Genomic DNA, 24,455 nt, shown 5'->3' with positions numbered 1-24,455 from the left:
AAATTAATATGCAAATTATTGGCTAGACTTAGAATTCTTCTTTTGGTTTTCTTATAGCAAGGACTTCTGCAGCAATAACATACTGTGACTTGAGTTAAAGTAAATGAATACAATTAAGGTATGTGCTGGAGAGTGGATTATAGTACCTGCTGATATATCCTGAGCAATAACTATGCGTCAGACAACCCAGCAGGCACACTCCACACTAGGTGTTCTTTTTCCAGTCACTGCAATGGCCCTACAGGGTAGTCACTATTATCACTCTCACTTTACAAATTAGGAAAATAAAACTGAGAGAGCTAAGGAACTGTTTAACTCATGGTCATGTAATTTTGAGTGGCAAATCTGGAATTCAACCCAGATCTGACTGGAATGAATGCTCTTATACCACTACCTTATACACCATTAAAAAAATAAAGAGAGACAAAGGGACTCTTTGGTGAATATTGTGGTGAACTAAAGAGAAAATGTGACATACGACAATTTTTGAACCTGCTCCAGTTCCCATCCCTTCTCCCACAATTACAGCAAGCTCTCCTCAAAGCCAGACCCTCTGCATAAACAAAAACAAAGCTGAAAAAAAAAAAAAGCCAGCCCCTTGCCCTAAGTTTCCATACTTGAAGGTCTTCATGTCTCTCCCGCCAATCACTCGGGCAGTGACTTTCTTCCCGACTTTCAGCTTGGCAGTAGGAGATGTGCCCACTGGAACATCATCTAGAATGTGGGAGGCATGGATGCAGCCAATGATGCCATCTTCCAGGGTCACAACCACATGGGTAGGCTTAATGGACTTGACAGTCCCCGTGACCATGTCCCCAATGGACAGGGTGTGCTTCTTCACAGTCCCTATGACCAGAGCTGGATCCACTTCCTCATCCTCGTCGACTGTCTCTGAGTCCTTCCGGGCCTGTCTCATGGTCCTCTTAGCAGCTGGCCCCTCAACAGCTAAAAGGAGACCGGTCACTCCTGGTTCTGTGGTCTGGAGGGTTAGGGAGACGCCTTGCCCCACCTGCAATTTCTCTGAGTCAAAGCGGAAGGTGTCGTTCAGGTGAGAGGTCAGGGAGAAAGCTGCGAGGTGGCCAGTTTCTACCAAGGAGGCGACGGCAAAGGACTCCTCCAAGTGCTGCACAATGGCCTGGAGGTCACTGCCTTTCTTCAGCTGGAAAACAGAAAACCACCATCCCTGCTTCTTACAAAGCACAAGGACACATTCCTCACCCACTGGGCAGGGTGTGACTGAGGAAGCCTGCTAAGTCCCGGGGACCCAAGGCTCACGTGAGCTGGAATAAACTAGCCTCCACTCCCAGGACCCAATTTCCCCTCCTGTATTCTGAGGCTGTCGACATGATCACACTCAAGGAACACACTCAGGATCACCTGGAGTTAGCTTCTGTTTTGATTTCAGATTCCCAGTCCTATCCTACAACTGGCGAAAGCAGAACTTTACAGGTGACTCTGGTGTACAGCTGGGTGGCCGCTAACGGTGCTCCAGCTTTAACACAACACTGTGGTCCCCGCTCTCCTAGTCCTGCAGCTCTCCATCCAGTGCTTTCACTCAGCCAACAGGAGTCATTACCGACAGCTTACTGTGTATGAGGATGTAGCCTGTCCTTCCCCATCATCCACTCTGTGCTCACGCCTTTACAGCAGTGCCAGCTTCACTCAGACGATAAAATGGAAATGGGGCCTACTAGAAAGCTTGTATGCATGCATACTAAGTTGCTTCAATCGTGTCCTACTCTTTGCGACCCTATGACAGTAGCCCACCAGGCTCCTCTGTCCATGGGGATGCTCCAGGCAAGAATGCTGAAAAAGGTTGCCGTGCCGTCCTCCAAGGGATCTTCCCAACCCAGGGATTGAACCTGCGTCTCTTACGTCTCCTGCACTGGCAGGGAGGGTCTTTACCACTAGTGCCACCCGGGAAACCCTGTTAGAAAGCTTAGTGAGGGGTTAATACTGTTTGCTATTTCTCTTTGTGTCTCAAAGTCTCAAAATTAGAAGCAACTAGAGGTTAAGGATTACATCTATATAATCCTCTGAAACATACCCTATGCAATGAGGAGCTTAATAAGTACTTCAGAAAATGATGAAATATATGTGTCATCTGGAGAGAAAATACCACTCATTTTGAGAGCTTTCTTGAAGCTATTCTTTGCCTGTGCAGAATAAAGCTATTCTTTATTTGTGCAGATGAACAGCCTGGAGTCAGACTACCCACAGACATGTTCTGTTTGGTTCACATGATGTTTAAAAAAGAGTTTCTAACATTTCCCACACCTATTTAAAAAAAAAAAATTAAATTCTGCCTTCTCTTAAAATTCAGTGCCTTAGCAACACTAACCCAGATGCTCTCACGTGGCAACAAGCAGACAGTGGTTTCCACTCCTCTGCAGGGACTCCTCAATCGGTCAGAGCCCTACAGTCACCATCTGCCTGCTGCTCTCCTCTATGACACCAGCTTGGCCCTCATCAGGGTGACCATGTGATTCATCCGCCTGAACTAGAGTGAAAGTCACTGCTACTAACAAGCACACCAGGGCAATTCCCGGGCTGTCCCATGGTTGTGACCTGGTGATGTCACTGCCAGGGCCTAGGTTCAATCCCTGGTCAGGGAACCAAGATCCGGCAAGCCACACAGCTTGGTCAAAAAAGAAAAAAAAAAAAAAAAAGCACACCAGAACAACAGGTACACCTGGGAATGACCCAAACAAATCCAGGCACATAGCTACCCTGTGTACAAGCATCTGCAGAGCGTGTGGGGTTGCAGAGGTGTGTAGCGCCACTGAAATCATGGGAATGAAGTCCACAATCAACAAGCTTACCTTTTTAGCTTTTCTATTCACCAAATCGTGGCAGAGGGAAACATGTACTTCCAACTTCAACATATCAACGTTTAAGATTACAGCCTTCTTTTTCTGCCCAGGTTCCAGCTCCTGCCCTGCAGAGTGCAGAACCACACACAGGAAGCTATGATCACCCTCCTGGAGCGGGGGAGGGGGGAAGAAGACAGCATCTCCCCAACCACCCTGCAGCCCGTAGGCGCAAAACAGAAGAGGACCTATGTCCTGGGTCTATACGGGTTAAGGAAGCCTAGGGTTGAGTTCCCATAATTCAAGTGTGTCAATTCATATAACCTGATAAATAGATTCACCCAAATACAACAATAAAAGGACTCATACCTAAACCTTCTTTAGTACTGCTGCTGTCTTCATTTGCATTTATACAAGATAAGCACGCCAAAAACTTCTATTGAATCAGCTCATCTAGCCTATGTATTTAGAAATTCTGTACCCAGCAGAGGCAGCAACGGGCAAAGGGTTCCCCTATCAACCAAGAAAGCTGAGAGAGATGCACTCACCTGCCCGATGATACTTGCTGGCTCTCAGGACCAAGCCAGGCACAGGGCCCTCACTGAACAGCACAGAACCGTCTTCCAACACCTCCTGCACCTCCAGGTCAAGGGCCATCCCCGGGGTCATCTCAGCCAAAGTCTGGATCAACACAGAGTCTGACAGAAATCCAAAGGAAACAGGGATTAACAAGATGAAACAACACTCACCATTCTTTTCCCTTTGGAATATGCTGCCATACGGAAGACATTTCCAATGCTCTGCACTGCAAACACCGTGAAGGTAAAACCGCCCTTGGTAAAAATGTCTGACGTCCATGAACACTCCCATCACAGGCAGGGACCTATGCCCCCTGCGAATCCCTCCTGGCCATAATTCATGGAGAGAGCCAATGAATGTCAGGAACACATGCTTTGCCTTGGCTTTGGAATTTTCATCCTTTCTGTTTAGAAACTTCCCTCTCAAGCTTCTTATTCCCAAATCCCACTGGGGTTCCAACAATTCTACACAATGTTCAACACTTAGGAGGAGCAGACTAATAACCCCCACGAAGTCCTCCAGCAGGTCCCTGGTTCCATTTTATCACTCACCACACGTGATGAATAAAGGAACAGAAAGTGAAGGGGTGAATGGACTCACACAAACGCAAACCTGAGGCTAACAGAACTCAGGGGAGTCTGGATTCTGGGCTGGGAGGAGCACGGTGACTCCTGGCCTAATAGCGACAATCTTTCACTCGAATCTGGGCGGCAGTTAAACAGGGGCATTCACTTTATAAACATTTACTAAGCAGTACCCTAACAGATCTGTGCACTTTTCAGAGGTCCTACTCCCATTTTTTAAAGTTTAGCCTTGTTTTTTTAAATATCAGGGGAGCCAAACAACTCATTGGAACAGACAGGCCTAATGGAGGCTGCACACGCTCCACCCTGGCCCTCATTGTCCGCCCTATTGCCCCCACCTCGGTTGCTCATGAGGCTCCGGACGCCCTGCCGCTCCTCCAGGCACTGGCTCAGGAGGAGGAGGCTGGTTGTGGCTAGGTCCCCCAGGGTGCAGTCCGACAGCCGCAGCGACAGCAGCATCCGCTGCTTCTCCTCGTCCACGTTGGTCACCTTCGCAACCACCGTCTGCCCCTCGACAAAGTGGTCACTTGTGGAGGTCACAAACTTGTCACTCAAGATCTAAAGGGAAGAATCATGCACAAAACGAAGAAAGGAAAGGAAGCCTCTATTAGAACCACCCCCTTGAAACATCCAGAAAGAAGTGTGTGAGGCAGTAGGTGTACCCCAACAAAGTACCTCCAGTTCTGAGTACAGCTGTATTCCCCTTCCATAAAAACACAGGAGGTGCCCTAGCTGCCAACTCAGCCTTCTAAGGCCACCCAGCTAAGAAGGCCCAGAGCAACTCTCTGCCCCTCACTATGCATGCTTCTGGGGCCCTCCCCTCTGCTCCCATCTTTAAAATTATTTTGGCAGGAGACACAAATGAGACCTGCCCAGGCAAGACATGAGGGAAACACACTGAGGGAAGGGACGAGAGATTTATGAAACGTCTGTGGCAGGAATGAGCGATGAGCTCTTTGCTCTCCACCATCCTACACGGGCTTTGATAAGAATCCCTCGCCCTCTGGGTCTCAGTGTATGCAGTAACCTAAGTGATCCTATGGGATCTCTAGGATCCTCTCCAGTTGCAAATGCTGGCCATCCAATGACCTTCCCAACGCTATAGCATGAAGTGGAAAGTTACTCCTTCACCAGGACACAGCCCTGAGCCAGAACACACAACGGGCAAGAGGAGTGCAGATGGAATCTCAGCTCCACTCCTCCTCACCCAGCACCTTTATGTGATGCCCCTGAGAGTGTTTCAAGAGAATATAGAGTATCCTGCTCTTCCCCACCAGCCCTCCGGGTCTGTGACCCTGTTGTCTCCCCTCAGAGGCCCTTGTGCAGGAATCTGAACTTACAGCTTTGGGGGCCAGTCCACTAAGACCTGAAGGGAACTGGATGAACACACCATAGTCCTTGATGTTCTTCACAAAACCAATAAGCAGCATTCCGGGATGGATTTCTGAGAAGCTCTTGGGATTCTGGCCACCCTCTACTGCGGAGACCAAGGCTGGCTTCCTGCAAAGCAGCTAGCGGACTTCATCAAGGAATGTTCCAAAAAGGGCAGATGCTCTGTCCACCTCTCCCGTCTCCTTTCTCCACTCTCTCTACCACAGTGATTCTCTGAGTGTGCAGATGAACAGCCACCACATCACCTGGAACTTGAGGCACACCCTGACACAACCCCCAGACCTGCTGAATCAGACAGGGTGGGGGCGGGGCCGACAGCAGGCTCTGTTGGACCAAAATCCTCCAGGTGACTCTGACACACACTGCAGTCTGGGAATCACTGTTTCATTCCTTTTCTTATCAGCTTATCTCCAGATTACCAGAGGGGACCAGAAGGGAATGGCTCACCCCCGGGGCTTAGCAGCTGGATCAGCCACGACACCACCCTCTTGCCTCCATCTTATACCAACCAACCCTCTTTCACCTCCTCTGTCCATCTTCATTCTGAGGAGATTTCATTTTACATTCTGTGAGAAAGAAGGCAGGGTCTTCCTTCTAAGCAGCCACACTAAGACCAAATGGAATATTCTGAGACCCGTATCTCAGCAGGGGAGAGGGGGCGGAAGAAAAGAGACAGCAGGTCCTTACCAACTGTTCCAACTCGGGGACAAGCACCAAGCGCCCCGAGAAGGCTGGATGTGCCACTGGGGGTGTCCTGCTGGGCCCGGCATGCCACGCGGCCCCCTCCCCAACACCCTGGACTCCCACTCTGCACCTGAGAGCACCACCTCGGTCTTGCTCTAATTACCACCAGGGAAACAGAAGCAAAGTGCAGGCTTGCCCCCTGGTGTGGTTCAATGGATGGGCGTACCTCTGAAGGCAGAACCCACTTCTTTCCCATGAGTTTCCAACTAAGAGCAGAACCTGACCCGGAGGTCCCGTGCCCCTCCCCAGAGGCGCAACACTCCCCCACCTCCCCTTCCGTAGGCCCCACAGCCCGGTAAAGGATACAATCCGCTCCTCACTGGTGCTCAGACACAGGACCCGGTGCAGGGTGTCACCTGTCTGGAGCCAGTGATACAACAGTGGGCCGTTGGTGACGTGGTCCGACAGATGAGCCGTGGGGAGGAAGCCGGGGATGTTGTGGGGCAGGACAGCCACCTTCAGCCCGTCTTTGGTCTTCTCTAAAACCTTCACATCCACCAACTACCCAGGGAGGAGAAAAACAAAAATACAGTACTTGTCTTGACAAGAGAGCAGCCTGTGTGGGTCAGGTGGAGATCAGAGGCACCAAATTCTAGCACCAGGCATGAATGAGAAGTCGGGATCAGAGAAGCGAGCAGCTTTCTCCCACTCCTACCCCACGCTCCCAAAGACCTGGCAGGCACGCACACCACACACACAGCAGGACCCATCTGCTGCCCACGTCGCTCCTCTCCCAAGCCCCTCCAACGGGTCCCAAGGGAAAGACAGCCTTGCACGCCGGCCCTAGAGCCCAGAGAGGAGAAGGGCAGCAGCACACCGAGGACAAGCTGCGCGGCAGCAGCATTCTCCTTTCCTGAACAGCCTCCCTGTGCTCTGACACATGGCCCTGAACTGTAGGCAGCTCCTTTGAGCTTCCCCCTCCAGCGGTTCCAGGACCCCAGTGTCAGTGGCACCCTGCTCTCTGCTTCTGTAGCTAAACCAATTTGTCTGGAGAAGTCAGGTACCTGCCCAGCACTAACGGCTTTCTTTTTCTTCTGACTCTGTCCTTCACACTCTTGCTTCGGATCACTCAACAGCCTGAAGGATAAGAGCATCCTCTCCTTGGATGGCTCACAGTTCAGCACCGCGACCTTCACCACCTGGTGAGAAACCACACCTGCTCAGCCCCGGAGAGAGGTACCCCCGCACCAGTGCTGCACAGGCCTTGGGAAAGCCCCCAAGACTCTGGATCAGACCGGAAGGCAGTGAAAACAGACATACTGAGAGTTACACAGAATCCCCATGATCAGCCTTCTGGGTGCAAAACAGACATGAATGAATTTGGGGTATAACTCAAAAAAGGTTTTAAAAAATCTTTTCCTAGTCTGCTGCAGACTCACTAGATTTAGGACAGTGCCCCCTTGTGGTGACAGTGGCCTCAGACCAACTGCTGATGTGAGGGACTCAGGTGTATTGTGGTGAAGACTAATCCTTCCAGGCTGAGAGCCTAGGGTTCATTAGGTTTACCAGCTTCCAGTGAACCCTTGTGAGGGTTTCTCTCTGTTCCATTCCATCTCCACTTAGCTGGCTCAGGCCCATTACCCACACGCTCTCTTCCAGATCCCTTAAAAGGCAGCTCTCCTACTCCTTTAAATCTGTGTTCCCAGGGTCATCGAAGAGAGGAGCCTGTGCAGGGTTAGGGTTACCTGGCCCGTGTAAAAGACACTCTCTGGGTCAGGGACGTACTCGGCACTGAGCTCGTGCCTGGGCACCAGTCCCTGCACGTCATTGTAGAACTTCACAATGCAGCCGTAGTCCTTGACCCGGAGGATAAAGCCGTGTGTCTGCAGACCAGGCTTGGCATCATCATAGCAGGTGATGGCAGGAAGTTTGGACTCAACCAGGGTTTTCTTCAGGGTCATCATGAGCTTCTTGGCTTTAGGGTCACAAAGCAAAACCTAGAGACAGGATACTGGCTGTCACCAAATCATCTATTATTGAGGGAGCAACTGCAAGAGGGAGTCTCTGCCACCCCCTGAGCGCGAGGGCCATGTGCTGTTCTGTGCTTAGTCGCTCAGTCATGTCTGACTCTTTGAGACCCCATGGACTGTAGCCCACCAGGCTCCTCCGTCCATGGGGATTCTCCAGGCAAAAATACGGGAATGGATTGCCATGCCCTTCTCCAGGGGATCTTCTCAACCCAAGGATGAAACCCAAGTCTCCTGCATTGCAGGAAGATTCTTATTCTTTATCAAGGAAGCCCAAGAATACTGGAGTGGGTGGCCTATCCCATCTCTAGGGGAACTTCCTGACACAGGAACTGAACTGGGGTCTCCTGTATTGCAGGCAGATTCTTTACCAGCCAAGCTATCCAGGAAGCCCTGACCTGGGCCATGGTCAGTCCCTAAAAACCCACTATCTCCTCTCTGAGAAAAATCTCAACTGTAGATCCTCCCTGCTTCTTGCTGGATGATAATCCAGGGAGCATTCATCTCTATTTCAAATGTACCTCCTCCTGTAAGGGACCCCTGGGCCTAGAGCAACACTCACCACGCCATCACACCTCCAGGGAAGACTGAGTCGGTTACTCCTACTTGGCCTCCACTCCCTTTTTCTCCTGGACTGCTGCATCTCGTCTAACAGAATGAATGACTGAATCCGTTCACCCCCTCAGTCCTCAGTACTGCTGTGTGTTCACCCCCTCAATACAGCTGTGTACTAGCTAGAAACTATGATTGAGAGACCCAACCACCTCGCATTCCTCAGAAGGTCATCTCCTTGAGGGCAGAGAAATTCCTTTAACTTCCTGACCCCACTACTGTAAAATTTTGTACCAATGGCTAACCAATATCTTTGTTGACCCAATAACGAAATTACATGAAAATAGGAAAACCTAACACTGAGTTTGCACACGCCAGGCCCTAAGCACAGTGTATTATCACGTTTACTCTTTACAACTCTGTTTGGCTTCTCTCAGGACCCACGTCTATGTTGTAAAACACTCAAGTTTGGACAGCTTTGTTTGGGCTATTTCTGTACCTGACACAACCCCTGATCTCCCTAAACCTTCCAAATCCTACTGATCCTTTCCAGTTCAAGCCCCACCTCTGCCAGATATCTAGACAGAAGACATTACTCTCATGTAGAACTCAACTTGAAAAGTGGTTCTGCCATGTATTAGCTATATGACTCTGGGCAAGACACTTGGCATTCCTACCCTTTCATTTCCCCATCTGCAAAGAGGAGGAAAACAGTACTTCCTTCTTGTGGCAATTTTAAGGATGAAATGAAATGTTATGATGTGCCGAGCTCAGCAACTGGCACAGAATACATGTTACATGGTAGCTGCTATTGATAATCACTGATTCTCAATGATTCTTGCTGCCCCAGTATACCCTCATCTCCCCGTTCTGAGACGTGACCACAGAATATAGCCTGCACCAAGTCACGTGGCCTGCACTCTTCAGGAATGGATATTTTAACTCTCAATTATACCATACAATTATCAAAGGCAGGGACCCATTTTTCTCTTCCCAGTGCCAGGTACAGCACTGCAGACACTATGTGGTCACTTAGTGGAAAAAGGCAGAAACTTCACCTGCGAGGCACTGCTCTCTTCCTATCTGGTCAACCCCACCAGCAACCCTTCGGGAGGCTCACCCGGCACTTGACCTCATCCCCAACGTGGTATTTCTTCTCCGGATTCTTTATAAGGATGTCGGCCAGGTGCATGGTAGGTACCAGGCCCCTGATCTGCTTGCCCATCTTCACCACCATTCCGTGTGGCTTTATGGTCAGCACTTTGCCCTAAGAATCCAAGGAAAAGATGCCATGATGCCCCAAGAATGTCTTTCCTACACTTCTTAACAACAAAGCATCTCATACCTCTCTTTCAAAGTTTAGCTTCCTGGGGTAACTACCTGTTATTCCAGATCTCATAGGGGCAAAGCACACGCCCCACACTGGGCTGGATGCAGTAGAGTTTATTTATGAGAACTTTCACACCTTTTTGTGTGAGCATCTGTCTGTCTGTCTTACCAGTTCCATCTCCAATGGAGAGGATGCTGTCTGCTAAGGAATGAACTCTACATATAAAGGGGAGCTGCTCCACTGGGGCTAAGTGGCTAGACAGGAGAGGCAACTGGAACTGACTCCTTACTAATATCCCAGGTGGCTAGATTACCAAAGAACTAACTTTTGACCTGGTCTAACAAACACCATCAATTCCCAAGACTGATGATCTACTGCCTCTGTGTAGTGGCATGGTGCTAGCAAGACTTTACTGTGAAATTAATTTCAAGTCACTCAAGAGAAGAAAAAGAAATCCCAGTTAGCAGGCAGAGGGAAGGAACAGGCCTGAAAATGTGTTCATCTAAGGAGTAATGAGCTGCCAGTTAACCTGTGAACTAAAGACTGTCTGAAGGTGGGAGAGTGTCTAATTATATGCTTGAGGTCTTACCTTAACCAAAGCCCCAGGTTTGATGTCATGATACCAAAGGAACTGAGCTTCAATAATAGACCTAGAACAAAAGGCAAATATAAGATTAAATACATTAGGGCAGAGGCTGCCTAAAATTCAGGGCTACCAAAGTCACACTGGCAAGGAAAGAAACCTTCACCAAGTAAGGACAGGAAACGCCGTGGGCACGCACCACAGATGAACACGCACACCTCTATACCCCACACAGTGAGTGACAGACTTACGTCCGCAGAGAGAGCAAGGCCAGCTCATCCATTTGGCTGTAGTCGATGATTCTACACTTGTGAGTGTTCCCTGGCTTGAAGGCCTCAGGTTTGAAAGTTTTCTTAGAATTGGAGAGATGGTTGCGCTACAGAGTACCAAGTGATTAAGGATAAGTCAGAGGCAACAGATCTGAGACAACCAGAAATTAAATCAGACGTGTAAATGACTCAGAACATTTATCACCTACCATAAAAACAGCACCCTAATTACCTGTTAAAATAATTGCTCTAACTAAAAAATTGTTTTTTACTACCACAGAATCTCTATAAAGTCAGAGAACCGTCTAGATCATGGGTCAATAAATCACAGCTCACAATGAAATGCCTATTTTTGTAAGTAAAAGTTTGCCTGGAACATAGCCATGCCCTTTCATTCACATACTGTCCTTGCTGCTTTCAGGCTACAACAAAGATAAGTAGTTAGGACAGAGTCCATATGGTACCTGAGTCTAAAATATTTACTATCTGGCCCTTTAAAACACCTTCGCCAAGCCCTGGTGTAGATCCTAACTCATTTTTGTTCCTATCATCAATCTGGTGTCAATTAAGGCAAGCCAATCTCAAGGTACTCTAATATAACAAACAGACCTTGTTCAAGTCATTAACTGTCTGCCACGTTTGGGGAAATTCAAAAATAGGAAACTAATTCTCAGGGACGAAGGAAGTAAAAAGAATCCATGTCCCCAAAGTCCTTCTGGTGATGAGAACCTGATGAAACAAAGAGACTCCTTACCCGAGCATAGGCCAGAGCACCATCCTTCAGCTTAAAGGTGGCCCCAGCATTGCCAAAAAAGCCCTGGACAGGCACGTCATCCAGCACAGCTCCTAGCTGCTGGCACAAAAGCCGGGTGAGTGGGCGCCCGGGCTGCAGGAAGACGGGGCGCAGGCTCAGCCGCACAGCTCTGGTCCGAGGATGCACGCAGAGGACACAGGCCCGTACCTAGACAAGGGACACAATGAGGATAAGGCACACTGGAGACAAGACACCCGGGGCCGACTTTCAGGGGTTTGACTCTCTCTGTGCTGACCAAGTCATACAGGTGGAAGTATAGAAACAGCAAGTACAATCAAACAGCATGTGGAAAATTCATACAGAACACCCCAGAGGAACCACGTCTGACTAAATCAACACTTATGCAAGGGCAGGAACATGGGTACCATGGGTATCAGGGTCCCCTCAACACCATGAGCCTAATAATGCATACGCAACAGGAGCCGTGCACTGGCCTCACTGTATCCAAATGCTCATCTGAAACATCAGAAACAGCCTGCTCTGATCACAGGTCCTAGCACGTAAAATGTCTCAACTCTGTACACAAGCATGACTTAAGGAGAAAAAAGTCACTAGAAAGAGGTTCACCAAAAAATCAATAATGTTATCACCAGGTGCTGGGGAAATCTACTTTAAAAAATAAAACAACAAAAACAAAAAACTAACAAGGTCTCTATAACTTCCATTAGCATGAGTTACTGGTAAAAAAATAAATAAATCATTTTGGAATTTTTAATTAAAAAATGGGTAGAATATACTGGAATTTTCTTCCCAAATATCCACAATCATAGTAGAAAATTTGAATATTTAGATCAGGGAAGAAAAATCACTTAGACTTAACCACTAACACTTGACTGCATAATCAGATAGTATTTTAACCAGGTGTACCATAGCACTTTCATATTCACATTCATTTCATATAGCAATTCCATATTTTGAATCCAAACATATATATTAAACATACATTTTATTCTCCTGTGTTAACACTTTCTTAGAACACTTTAAATTACAACGGCAAAAAATAAATAAATAAATAAATTATAACGGCAAAAGTTTCACTACCAAGAGAGAAAAAGCAGAGTCTATGAAACAAAAATTACAAGGTGCTTTCTTCTTCACAGGCTCCTAGTCTAATCTCAATCCCCAGAAATAATCACTGACCATTTCCTATGGTCCTTCCTAGACAGCTTTCACTCTCCTCACCACCCCTCACAGGCATACACACGAGTCCCAGGACCTGCCTGCAGCAGCTGTGACACTGGTTGCAACACAAGCGAAATCAAGAAAAGGTGAGCACATTTCTTACTTGCTGATTTGAGAAATATGTTCCGGCTCTCTTAGGATCCAGGTGCATGAAGTCAACCAGGCCACTGAAGAACGAGAGGAATTTAAGTGTAAGGCCAAGTGGAGTCACCTAGAAATAAACAGAACCAATTGTGAAAAAAACATCTCTCTGAAAGAATCAGGAATGAGAGACTGTTCATACTGAACATTCAAGGCCACATTACCATAACTCCCCCCGACCCCCAACCCTTATCATCTTTCTTCCCATAAAATCAAGAGGCAGCACAACCCCTGGCACTGGCTCTTTCTATACTCAGTAAGCTCACCCACCACCACTACATCCCCAGCCTGAGAGGATTCTCCACTCTCTGGATTTCCCAAAGGGATGGAAGGTACTTTACACAAAGATCCTTGAGGAATCGCCAGCCTGACAACTTGGACAAGTTGCTACTAACTTGGTGATGTGCTCAGGCTAACATGGGAAAACCCAGTGCGTGCAAGACCACGAGCAATTCGCCCACCAGAGGCTCGCAAAGCTAAGAAAGTGGGGTGACAAGGCCCTCAAAAGAGAGCACTGAGGCAGGGAAACTAAGTCAGATCCCCACGTCCTCACAGGGTTCACCCTTCTCCCATCTCCACAGAAAGCGGGAGAGTTATTCTCTTGGAAACTGTATCAGATTCAAAACACAGGAATAGTGCATAAACCATGAAAATGTGAATTAAGAAAAATTCTGAATATCGTATAGATATAGATATGAAGACATCCAGCCCCTTTCTGCCATCCAGCTCTTAGGCAGCCAGGCTTATATCCTTAGATCCTTTCTAGAGAAATCTAACATGCCAGAGAAGATTTCTAACAGTGACACCTGGTAGTTTCTCAAAGATGGTCCGCTAGCTCCGGCCCCTGACAGAGAAGTCGGCCAGTCAGCAAGTCCACCCAGGCTCACAGACTTCCCAGCAGTTTTCTAGTGACTCTCATAAGATGGCAGTCAAAACAAAAACTCAACAGAGGATGGCAGGTTTAAGTTGAGAGACTCTCCCTGAAGTAGGATGCAAACGCATGCATGTACCAAAACAGAAAGTAAAAAGTCCATTAAGTCCAACATCACACTAACAGTTCCAGAAAAACAAAACATTTTAAAATATCTGATAAGGGGCGTGTATCTAGAATACACAAGGAATTGTTTTTACCATATCAATAAAAAGCAATGAATAAAGGACTTCTGATTCAATATTTCTCCAAAAAATTTATAAATGGCCAATTCGCAACATGAAAAGATGCTCAACATCACTAATCATTAGAGAAATGCGTATCAAAATAACAAAATACCACTTCACACCCACCCCTTCTAGGAGAGCCATAATAAAAAGAATAAGTGTTAATGAGAATATGAAGAGGACCTAGAACACTTAAATTGCTGGTGAGGATGTAGAACATTGCAGCCACTTTGGCTGTTCCTCAAAAAGTTAAATACAGAGTTACCATATGACCCAGCAAGTCCATTCCTAGAAATGAAAACATGTGTCCCCACAAAAACCTGTACACAAATTTCACAGCAGCATTACTCCTAAGAGCCAAAAGTGGAAACAACTCAAATGTCCACCAACTTCATATGATGGAGTATTATTCAGTCATAAAAATAAAAACCCTCCATGAGCTTTGCTGGTAGACAACATTCACGTGCGCGTGTGCGTGCTAAGTCGCTTCAGTTGTGTCCGACTCTTTGCATGGGGCCCATGGACTGGAGCCCACCAAGCTCCTCTGTCCATGGGACTTCCCAGGCAAGCATGCTGGAGTGGGTTGCCATGCCCCCACTGCCCTCCAAGAGATCTTCCCAACCCAGGGATCAAACCCACATCTCTTAAATCTCCTGCACTGGCAGCCAGGTTCTTTACCACTAGCACCGCCTGAGAAGCCCTCACAACATTCACATGTGTTGTCATAACCTATTGCTAGAGGAATTAAATACACCCCTGTGACTCCACTAGAAGAGGATTCTCAGAGGCTTATGCCTGGTTTCTTTCAGACTTCACTCCATGGGCCTCTTCTCTTTGCTGATTTTGCTTTGCCTCCTTTCACTGTAGTGGATCACAGGCGTGAGGACCACTACATGGTGAGTCTGAGTCTCCCTGGGGAATCATCAAACCTGGCAGTGGTCTTGGGAATTTCAAGACACATTAAGTCAAGATTAATCTCCAATGTGCTTTTAGGGGACTTTCCTGGTGGCTCAGATGGTGAAGAATCCACCTGCAATGCAGGAGACGTAGGCTCAATCTCTGGGTCGAGAAGGTCCCTGGGAAAAGAGAATCGCTACCCACTCCAGTATTCTTGCCTGGAGAATTCCATGGAAAAAAGAGCCATGAGGTTGCAAAGAGTCGGACACTACTGAGCAACTTAGCATGAAGGCTTATGCTTTTTTGAGGATGTTTCTGGAGAATGTGACACGTTAAAACAGGTGAGTAAACCAAAAAAGAGAAATACATAGGATCAAAGAAGGTTCTATCCAACACAGAAGAGTGGGGAAGGATCCAAAATAATAAAGACCGGAAGCCTCTGGACATCAGCTATGGAGCAGCTTTACAAAGCAACCAGACTGGAGCCAGATGACAGTAGAAGGACTCCAAATGGGAAGAAATAAAACAAAGATTATTTTAAAAGGTTTGGAAATATAGAAAATAATGAGGGAAAAATAATTACAGGATGTATGAAGAAACAATGATAGGAAGAGAATTCAGCAAATGAAACAAAACTGATCATTAACTCCAGGGTTGGGGGACGAAATGGTTCAAGAGACAAATTATATTACCTAGCTCAGCAAGTAAACAATATTTATGTGGTCCTAATAATTTAAATACTGAGTGATTTAATCAAAAGTTGGGAGAAGGCAGGAATAAGGGAGCCGAAATTTCACCTACCTTGATGAAGGGTTAAAACTCAGTGCCTCAAAGTGATAAACCATGAGATCTAGCAGAAGCATATTACTTAGAAATACAGAGGTAAACTTCAAAAGATAAGCTAAAAGAATTAAAGATGGAGGTTCAATGGGGTGAGAGTTCATTAGAAGCCTTTTAATATTAATACCATTTAATCTTTAGATCAGCCCTGTCCACAGCACATATGTAACTGAAGTCACATATGTTATTTCCAGTTTCCTAGCAGTCACACTGTAAAAACTACAAAGAAAGAGGTGAGATTTGTTTTAATAGTTTACTTAACCCAATACTAAATATTATATTGGGCAAAATATCATCATTTCAACATGTGATACTGGCTAAATTTCAAGTACTAATGGCCACATGGGACCAGGGGCCACCCTACTGGACAGCACAACTTTAGACTGTGTGCACACTCTACTTTAATACAAATTATTTTTATTTTAGAAAACAGTAGTAACAGTGAATGGCTTACCTTCTGTACCTGCGCTTTGACCACCAGTCCTGGTAGCAAACTATTGAGGGTCCAACTCTGCTCCTCAGTAGCAATGGCAGCAGAAACTTCCGAGTGACCAATAGACAGAGTGACAACTCCTCCACTGCCCTTCACCTCCTCAATGAGGCAGTTCAGGTACTGACCCACCTTCAGTCTAGCACCTGCAAGTCCAGCCCCCCAAAAGGAAAAAACATCTATTATGAGAAGAATTTTAACTTGGGCTCAAGTAACACCTTAGAGATTCATGGCCTACTTGTCCAGTTACCATGCAATACTCCCCATATTCCCAATTTTCAAGAAACCATCTACAAAAATGGGAGTGAAATGACTCTAACTGATCTAGAATCAACTACAACACCAAAAAATACAAAAACCTCAACTAGGCAAGAGAGTGCTGGTTCAGAGGCCCTGAGGGTCCAAATTTCAGTGGAAACTTCTATGTGGGAAAAAGTGAAACTGGCCCATCAGATTTTAACAAGCCTGGCACTCTACTCTTACTGAGACAGTGGCATTTAAATATAATCCCCACACATACCACCTCACAACCATGTACTTGTCCTTCTTCCCCTCACCTTTGTTCTTCTGCCGAATGTACTCCTGGGCTTTCTGCAGTGGCAGAAAAGCTCTGGCCCCACTAACACCAATGTCCACTAGGTAGCCATGGTCTTCCAGGCTGGACACAGTGCCCGTGAGCAGCTGGAGGAAGAGAAAGCATTCCCAAAAGTTCGAAAGTCACAGGTCATAGGACACATAACCAACATTCACTACCAAACACAGCAAATATGACTGTTCCCACCATTGGTCTCGACATATCATCCCAGAATCCCAAGCATCCTCCCACTTTTAAATTTAAACCTCAATTGCTACAACACAGGGAATACAGCCAATATTTGATTATAACTCTAAATGGAGTATAACCTTCAAAAGTTGTGAATCACTAATGTACTATACATCAACTATACTGAAAAAAATTTTTTTAAGAAACGGAAAACCACCTCAATCTCATTAAAGGATAGAAAAGGGAAAGACATCAATTAACTTTAAGGGGTTTGAAGATCCTAGGGTTTCCAGACAGTGAGGAGCTGACTAATGGAATGACAAAGAGGGGTCTCTTTCTGGAGGAATTTTCAAAAGATAGGCAAGCCTTTCATGTCATACACATGAAAGGGGTGTGGTGCCGGCACCCCCAGTGCCCAGACAACTGAGAATCCAGAGCCACCCTTCTAGCTGTCATCATGTCTTTTCTAAGCACCTCCAACACCACCCTCACTTCACCAAAACCTCTTGCCAACCTCCTTTACATTTCACTGGAAGCACTGTGGCATTCAAATCTGGCTCTAAGAAACACTAGCTATTTGGTCTTTGGCCACTTAAGTCAGGTAAACCTTTATCAGTCTACTTTCTCAAATGTACAAGAGTGATACCTATTGGCCTCACAAGGTAGCTATGAAAATGTCTTCAGAGAAAGTGTCTAAAACAGCAACTGCCAAACAGCCGCCTCTCAGTACTTGTCAATTTCCTACAACTTACTTACGGTTTGTTCCCCATTCTACTCAACATTCAGGGCTTGGCCCAAACTTCACAGCTTCTAACCAAATGTTCCAAGACCATATTGATCTTCCTCTTAAGTGAGTACAGTTTATCTAAGTGTGTTTTATACCTACTCAACTTGGAGGTGCTGAGCAGGGATTCACGTCTCCTGACTGGGAGATTCAGTAGTGGAGTATCCATTAATATGGTGACAGGCTAACTGCTCTGTCTACCCTGGCTCTTGCTCTCAGACAGCAGCCCCCAAGCTTTCCCCACAAAGTTCAGTGGCTTTTAAAAATGACTTCATCTGTGAAGAAGTCTCAGTAAAGAAGAAGGCACTTCAAGAACTTTCTCACCCTTGCTAAGGTTCCTTGGAGGCATCTTTTTTTTTCCCTACCAGCAAATGTGGGGCTTGCTTTCCCTTTCTCCCATCCAGAATGATGTGATTAGGTTCAAGTCTTCAACTTCCATTAAGTACCCAAAGCACCTCGGAGATCTTCCCCCAGGAAAAGACACACCCCCACGTGCAACAGTTAAGCTAAAAGTGAAGGGTAGTCTAGACACCCCCAGAAGGCAGGACATGGAGAAGGCATGTTGCCTGCTCCTCCTCGCTCGCCCCAGATACGTACCATGCCAGGTTTCAGGGTCTCAGCACTCAGCACTCTGTTGACATTTTTGGGGTTCAGAGAAAGCATGACATTCTTTTTGCCCCACTTTGTGGTATCCAGGCTGCTCACCACACATCTCACCAGCATTCCAGGTGAGAAGAGCTCAGGCAAGCCGACCAGGTCCTGCATAATACAAGTGAGAAAAATCTGATATGTACCTTTCCCCTAAACTGAGAGTTCACTGCCCGACCCTGATTCAGTGGTTTCTCATCCTCAGATTCCCAGAGCCCAAAAGGCAGATGACGAGAGTAACTGCTCATCCACAAAGGCATTGGTTTGTGGCCATGTCAGTCTTGGATTACAGATAAGGTCTCCGAACATCTCCACACAACAGGCAGATGTAAAATGACTTGTCAACAGAATCTTCTACAATTACCGTACTTCCTCATTTACTTCCTCATCTTCCGCTTACTCCTCAACTTTCTGCAATCTGCATTCCACCCCTTCACTCCATACTGGATCTCCCAACAAAATCTCCAATGACCTCCACGTGGCTTGATCCAACGGCCCACTTTGCAGTCCTTCTCACATGACTTTAACGAGCCATTTTCACTCTGGTGCTGCTTCCTTCCTGAAACATTTCCTCCTGGCTTCTGACCTTTCCTTCATTGGTTTTTTCCCTCTACCTCTCTGGTCCCACCTTCTTCTGACAGCAACTTTCCTTTTATTCAGCAACTAAAATACAATGTTGACTCCTGGTTCAGTCTTTCAGTCTCTTCTCCCTGTGTGTGCTCCTTATAAGCAACTTCTTCCTACTCCACAGCTTCAACCACCACCTACCTATACAGAGAAATCCCCCTGAGCTCCAGAGTCACCTATTTACTGGTCGTCTCAACTGTACCTCAAACTCAACACAACCAAAAATCAAATCATGATCATCTCTCCCAATCCCGGTACCCTTTCAGGGTTTCTTATCTCAAGATGGCCTGGCCAACTGTTAAACATGCTCAACAGAAACCTAGGACTCATTTCTGACATGTCTCTTGGCCTTGCCACCCATATGGAATCCATCACTAGGCACTGACTTTACCTCCTCAGCCCTCAGTAAATCCATCAGTCTCAAAGCCTGGACTATAACAACAGCCTCTAAACTAGTCCCTAAGCAACTACTCATGCTGCTTTGATGCATTCTGTCTTCTGTCTACATATCACCCACCTCAATGAGAGCATTTCAAGGGCTTCCAGTTGATTCCAGAAAAACCAATCCTTAACATGGTCTAGCCTCCTCCCAGCCCTCTAAGCCCATCTCACACCACTCTCCCTGCTCTCTGTTCTAGTCGCACCAGCCGTCTTCTGCTACAAACGGGGCTCCTACTGCCTGAACTCTCTTTCTTCCTTCTCCAGCCTACCCTCATCTTTCACATTCAGCTCAGGTATCCCTTCCTCAGGCAAGTCTTTTAGGTCCCCTGGCCTAAGTGAAAGTACCCTTATTTTAAAAATTTTAAAAACTTAAAAATAAATTCTCTAGATAAACTCTCTTGGTATCTTGTACCTTTCCTTCTTAGCACTTAGCAAAGCTGTCATCTTACATCTCCCTCCAGTTACAGATTTCATCCAGGTTTCCCTTACCTGCAGGGGCTCTTCTTGGGCCACCTGCTCATTCAGCTTTTCAGTATAAGCATCACAGATTTCAGTCACTTGCACACATCCTTGGAGGCCGTTGGGGAGACTAATCACCAGTTCCAGTTCATTTACCTCTTTCACGCAACCCAAAATCCGCATCCCCTCACACAGGGACTAGAAGAGAAAGAGTGAATTATGTACAACAGGGAAGAGAACACTGAATAGGGAGGTGGGGAAGCGGGGCGAGGGTGGGGGAATCTGGCTTCTAGTCCTAACTCTGACATAAAAAAGCTACAAGAGAGACATACGTGTATACATTACACACTCATCACGTTTCTGACTGAGCACCATGAAAGGCTGAAATGATACCACTGTGTTTACAGCATGAGGGTGTTGGAGGGCACGCTCACCTTTTCCTTTATTCCAAGCAATCCAAACTCAAATGCCTGGGAGGCAACACAATGAAGAACACAGACCAGGAGAGACTAGGGAAGTCTGGCATGTGTGTGCCAGGTGTAAAGGGCACAACGCTATTCAGCAATGTGTGGCTACAAATATGAGGGAGTGCATACTTGTATTATCAGCACTTTCAAGTTTCTATAAGAAGCCATAAATCACATTCTTAATGTAAAATGTTTAAGTTTTCTAATGTTGGCACCAACTTTTTTTTAAGTAGCACACAGGACGAACAAAATATTTCTGCAGGCTGGAAGTATCTTTCCCTTCACTATCTACATCCGTGTGTATCTTTCCCTTTACTATCATTTGGCTTTTTCTTTTTTATAACTAAAGCATCAGAGTTACCTAAAAACTTAAGGGACATAAAAAGAATGCTTCACTTCTCTGAGATAAGTTTCCACATCTGTGAAATAAAAGGGAAGAATCAGAATGACTGTTAAAGGTATTGCCAATTCTAACCTATGAATTTACTAAAACACAAGTTCGAAGAAAGCATTGGCAGGATGAAGGACTTAGCCGCTAAAATGAAAAACAACACACGATCCGTGATCACAGGCATTGACAAAACTGGAATAGAGACATAAGATATATATACATGTATATATACAAAAAGAATGAAGGGAAAAAGGGAAGAGGAAAGGAGGAAGAGCACATCAAGTTTGTTTAAAACCAAACGTTGACAAACCTCCACATTAAGGATTTCAAACTTCTCTCTGACAAACTTGCTGCTTTCTCTGGTTTCAACTTTCACTTTTTTTGTTTTTGCTGGCCCTTTCTGGGTCTTTTTCCTTTTGGTAGATTCCTCTTCAGTAGAAATCTAAAGCGGGGGAGGGAGGATCCAAAAAAATAAAAAGCAGCTTATCCAGGCCTTTCCCTTCAATTTCAGTTTCAGTTCATCTGTCACCCTGTTTTATCACCCTTCTACTCCACCCCACTCCCAACTGTTCTTTAATTCCTGCCTCGTGGCCACTCTCCCATCCTGACACCAATTCTCCCTGTGACGAAAATCTGAGTCTAAAAGCCTCTTCCCTTCTGCGTTCTTCCTCCCTTGACAGGGATGGACATGGGGGTTCCCCACTGGGAGAAGCAATTTGGAACAGTGCATGAAAATAAAAAAGGTAGAGTCACAAAGATCTCTACCATAATAAGCTGTGTGGTTTCAGCTAAATTATATAATCTCTCTGGGCCTCAGTTTCCCACCATGGAATGGTGATCTCTGCTTCACAATACAGTTGGAAAGATTACATAAAATAGACCTAATCATACAACTGAATATTAGTTCTGGTCCCTCTAGCATTTGGAGCACAACCTACTTTAGGTGAAGATTTCAAATTCTAATGCAAATCATGATCATTTTACACAGCCTCATTCAAACCTTATTCAAACTGTTTTCTCTCCATCCTTAATCAACATGGTAAGTTTCTGAGAATGAGAAACAGGGAATTCCCTGGCAGTCCAGTGGTTAGGACTCTGTGCTTTCACTACCAATGGTGCAGATTCGATTCCTGGTCAGGAAACTAAAATTCCACAGGCCTCCTGGTGTGGCCAAAAACAGAAAGAAAGAACAGCACTGAAAACTTACATAATAAATGCCATAATAAATGCCAAAAGGTATAGCCTTGTGGTGGGATGGACTCTCTAACAAGTTAAATGTATAAAAGTAGACTTCAACAAGAATCCAATCTGGAAAACCACACATTCTCAGACAAGGCTCATTCCCCATAAGTACACTAGAGAGAAAGTGTTCTGCAAGTCTTCCCAAAAGAGCACCCCACTTACATCAAATAAGTTGTCTTGTTCAACTGATTGCTGGAAAGCTTTCTCTGATTTGTGGGTCTTTCTTGTACCCCCACGGGGGAAGCTTTCTTCCATGGCTGCCATGTTTGAGTGTCCTAAAAACAATGCAAAAAGTTGGTAATACGTACTTCAGTGTCAAGGCTGTGATCGATGGGCAAGAGACAGAGCCTTCTAGCACCAGTGTGCTAGACAGCATTCAAGACTAAGAACTGGATGGTTTGATGCCAGGCAACAGAATCCATAATTCATCTTTCCAAAGGTCTTTGCTTCAAAACCACACGTTCACATATTTTTCTCCAGTAAGTTATACTTTCAATGGAGCATCATTAAACAGCATCAGTTAAGTCACGGATACTCAAATGACTACATAACCCCTTATCTTCAAAGAACGCACACACATCTAAGATAAAACAATTCTGCAAATAATCTAAAATACAGATCAGGTTACAAACTATCAACAAGAAGGTAGAAAATAATAAGGCTTCAGCAAAGGAGGAAGGCTTCCTTAAAAAGATGCCTTTGAACTGCGTGTTAAAAGATGAACAGGATTTTGACAGGTGGAAAGGGAAAAGCAGGAGGAATATGAGAAAGAGCATGGAGACAGGAAAAGCCAATTATTTTGAGCAGCAATACGTCTGTCAAACTGCTTACAAAGACTTCTCTGGTGGTCTAGTGGTTAAGGATCCTCCTGGCAATGCAGGGGACACCATTTTGATCCCTGGGTCCAGGAAGATTCCACATGCCATGAACAACTAAGCCCATGCATTACAACTACTAAAGCTGCAGCACCCCAGAGCCTGTTCTCCACAAGGAGAAGCCACTGCACTGAGAAGCCTGTGTACTGCAACTAGAGAAGCCCCTGCTCGCCACAACTAGAAAGCCTGCAGAAACAAAGACTCAGTGCAGCCAAACAAATAAATAATACATAACTTTAAAAATATTTAAAACTGCTCACAAGCTTGCTTGTCTTTCTTTGAAGAACTGTTCAACTAGATTACAAGGTGAATAAAGCATAATAATTGGAATTACATTTTAAAAGACAGATTGAGCTCTCTCTGTGTCAGATCTTTCATTGGATGTGAGTAAATTAACTTTTACTTGGGTAAGTTAGACCCTTAAGAAAAGGAAAAGACAGAACAGTAACCAAAACATATATATACTGCAGGCTATAGCCTGGACAAGGAGACAGGACTGAAGCTTCGAAGGTAAACCGAGCGCGTGCTAAGCAGCTTCGGTTCTGTCCGACTCTTCGCGACCCTACAGACTGTAGCCCGCTAAGCTCCTCAGCTCATGGGATTCTCCAGGCAAGATACTGGAATGGGTTGCCATTTCTTCCTCCAGGGGATCTTCCCAACCCAGGGATCGAACCTGCCTCTCTTATGTCTCCTGCACTGGCAGGAGGGTTCTTTACCGTTAGCGCCACAAGGAGATAGAACTGAAGGAAGGTACACACCGGGTAGTATTAAACGGCAGGAAAAGCCAATAGAGAAATAACGAGCACCAGAACTCGGTTTAACTGAGAACAGGAGGAGGAGCTGGTTCTGAGAGACACTTGGAAATAGGAATCTAAAAAGGCTTGAGACTGTGGAAGAGCTGAGGACCTAGAGGGAGCCTAGAAGGAGTTAGAATAAGGAATGAATGTATTTCGTAAAAGGAAAAAAAAAAAAGACAAAGCAATGCGGTCAAGTTTACTAGGAATTTGACCCTTAATCTTACTTCACAAAAGGGGAAACTGAAACTTCAAAGAGTAAAGCGACCCTGAGACAAAGGGATCTGAGCTACTTCCTAGGAACATAACCTGACGTTATAGGGACCACTCCAGCAGAGCCGGCTTCAGAGGTGGAATGCGGTGGCCTAACCACTCACCCGGCACTGCGGGTGCATGGCAGGGATCCAAAGCAGCTAGTCTTGGGACAGCCCTGGAAGCCACGAAGTTTCCACCCTTGTCGCTTTTGCCCCCACTCACCAGCCCCGGGACGCCAGCACGTCTACTTCAGAGGCCGCGCCACGGCAATCACACACGCGGAGACTGGTACACCCGCAGCCTAAAGCTGCTCTTCCGGAAGCGTGGGCAGGCTCAATGCCCTATTTCCGTTGCTATACTGGATCCAGTTCTACAGG

The 24,455-nt window shown here is 46.0% G+C and overlaps 1 protein-coding gene across 2 annotated transcripts in view; it reads right to left on the bottom strand.

Moving 5' to 3' along the window:
* Positions 1-24,452, bottom strand: part of PDCD11 (programmed cell death 11) — a 42,693-nt gene extending 18,241 nt beyond the window's left edge. For both annotated transcript variants that reach the window (XM_069567724.1, XM_069567725.1), the window contains exons 1-20: positions 24,301-24,452; positions 22,317-22,429; positions 21,223-21,354; positions 20,085-20,252; positions 18,477-18,638; positions 16,890-17,013; positions 16,297-16,478; positions 12,910-13,017; positions 11,565-11,771; positions 10,793-10,917; positions 10,548-10,608; positions 9,749-9,895; positions 7,795-8,046; positions 7,114-7,248; positions 6,416-6,610; positions 5,314-5,484; positions 4,312-4,531; positions 3,359-3,508; positions 2,823-2,938; positions 618-1,159 (exon numbers count right to left, since the gene is read on the bottom strand). In XM_069567724.1, the coding sequence (XP_069423825.1) occupies positions 618-1,159; positions 2,823-2,938; positions 3,359-3,508; positions 4,312-4,531; positions 5,314-5,484; positions 6,416-6,610; positions 7,114-7,248; positions 7,795-8,046; positions 9,749-9,895; positions 10,548-10,608; positions 10,793-10,917; positions 11,565-11,771; positions 12,910-13,017; positions 16,297-16,478; positions 16,890-17,013; positions 18,477-18,638; positions 20,085-20,252; positions 21,223-21,354; positions 22,317-22,418 (3,299 nt within the window). In that variant the 5' untranslated portion in view covers positions 22,419-22,429; positions 24,301-24,452. The remainder of the gene's footprint in view (positions 1-617; positions 1,160-2,822; positions 2,939-3,358; positions 3,509-4,311; positions 4,532-5,313; positions 5,485-6,415; positions 6,611-7,113; positions 7,249-7,794; positions 8,047-9,748; positions 9,896-10,547; positions 10,609-10,792; positions 10,918-11,564; positions 11,772-12,909; positions 13,018-16,296; positions 16,479-16,889; positions 17,014-18,476; positions 18,639-20,084; positions 20,253-21,222; positions 21,355-22,316; positions 22,430-24,300) is intronic.
* Positions 24,453-24,455: the final 3 nt, after the last annotated feature.

The sequence above is a fragment of the Ovis canadensis genome, chromosome 22, assembly GCF_042477335.2.
Source record: "Ovis canadensis isolate MfBH-ARS-UI-01 breed Bighorn chromosome 22, ARS-UI_OviCan_v2, whole genome shotgun sequence".
In the NCBI taxonomy this organism is placed as follows: Eukaryota; Metazoa; Chordata; class Mammalia; order Artiodactyla; family Bovidae; genus Ovis; species Ovis canadensis.
Note: the sequence above shows the minus strand (reverse complement) of the source record. Positions and strands in the feature narration are given on the sequence as shown.